The following is a 1,676-nucleotide window of genomic DNA, read 5'->3' on the forward strand; positions in this document are numbered from 1 at the left end:
GCGGGGAACGTTGGAGTCCTCCGTCACTGAAGCAAGCAAGCCTCATGTTAGTTTCAAGCTGCCTGGCTGCCAGCCGCCATCTTGGCTGTCAGTTAATTTTCATATCTCGCTGATTAGCCAATGGGAAGGGTAGCGGTTGTACACCAATTACCATGTTTCTCTTTTATTAGTGTAGATATACATATTATTTTTTTAAATTCACCTTAATGATTTGTTTTGTTTTTTCATCTGGATTTTTTTCATTTCCTTTACTACCTAGACTTGAAGAACATGTTAGATCTGAGTTTGAAAGAGAAAAGAAATATTTCTGTTTATTGTTAGAGAAAGACATGTCTAGAAATAGGTAAATAAATAAAAAGAATATGCTCAGCAGTCCTTTTTTACAATTTAAAACCAGATGGTAAATCAGTCCATCATAGGAAAGCTGGTTCACCAAGTCCTCTCAGACGACAGTGGGAGAAACATGTATGCACTACAGCGCTTGCAGCTTTGGAAAATGCATCCATACTTGCCTCCAGTTTAACCACAGAGGATGATAGAGGTTAGTAGTCAGATTACTATTATTATGGAACATTTCTAATAATTGTTTAATGGGCTAGATATTTTTAAAAGATGTCATTCTGTAAAGGTTATTTGGTGTCATTCGTGACTGAAATAGATTTTAGTAGAAAATAAAATATAATTAATTTTACTTGAAATATGATCTGGAAGATAATGTGCTAAAAATATTTTTTATTTGACCCTAATTTTTACCTTTTCACAACTAGGTGGTTCTGTAATAAAGTACAGTGGAAATAATAGCCGTAAGCAATGGCTCAAAGAGACTCCTGAAACCTTGTTGAACATCCTTAAGAATGCTGATCTCAACTTGGCATTTCAAACATACACAATATATAGACCAGGTAATTTATGTCTGTTATGTAATCATGGAAACCCTTTGGCATTCTTTTTAATTGTGGTGAGATAGACATTACATAAATTGACCATTTTGACCATTTTTAAGTGTACAGTTAGGGGCATTAAATACATTTACATTGTTGTGCAGCCATCACCACCATCCAGCTCTAGAACTTTTCCCATTTTCCAAAACTGAAACTCTGTGCCCATCCTATATAATAAAGAGGTATGTTGGCGGTGGTGGGGGGCAGTTAGGGGCAAGCAGGCAGGCAGGCAGGTGAGCAATTAGGAGCCAGTGGTCCAGGATGGTGAGAGGGATGTCCAACTGTCCTAAACCGGCAGTCAGACATCCCCCAAGGGGTCCCAGACTGGAGAGGGTGCAGGCTGGGCTGAGGGGGACCCTACCTCTGTGCATGAATTTTGTGTACAGGGCCTCTAGTTAAACAATAACTCCCCATTTTCACCTCCCAGAAATCCTTTTATTTTCAAGTTATGAAATCACATACATAGCATTATAGTTTTAGGTTTTCTTAAATCTTTTCTAGGTAGTCTTAAGCTATAATTGAAATTTCCCAAGTATACTGGTGGCTTTACAGTTCAGACTTCATCACAGTAAAAACTATAATCTGACTACCCAAGGATAATTTTTAATCCTTTAATATAAGTTGTTGTATTTAAGGGTTCAATTATATTCTGAATATTTTATTTTGAAGAAAGTAATATTTTTATTGTTGTTGTTAATCCTCACCAGGGATATTTTTCCATTGATTTTTAGAGAG

General features: G+C 36.6%; 1 protein-coding gene across 1 annotated transcript in view; it reads left to right on the plus strand.

The window, feature by feature from the left end:
* The window catches only part of NEK3 (NIMA related kinase 3), a 26,507-nt gene that overhangs the window by 22,688 nt on the left and 2,143 nt on the right, over window positions 1–1,676 (plus strand). Inside the window, 2 exon segments of the mRNA XM_015560606.1 lie at window positions 398–541; window positions 768–902. Of these exon segments, the coding sequence (XP_015416092.1) occupies window positions 398–541; window positions 768–902 (279 nt within the window).

This window comes from Myotis davidii, unplaced genomic scaffold, assembly GCF_000327345.1.
Source record: "Myotis davidii unplaced genomic scaffold, ASM32734v1 scaffold1035, whole genome shotgun sequence".
Classification (NCBI taxonomy): domain Eukaryota; kingdom Metazoa; phylum Chordata; class Mammalia; order Chiroptera; family Vespertilionidae; genus Myotis; species Myotis davidii.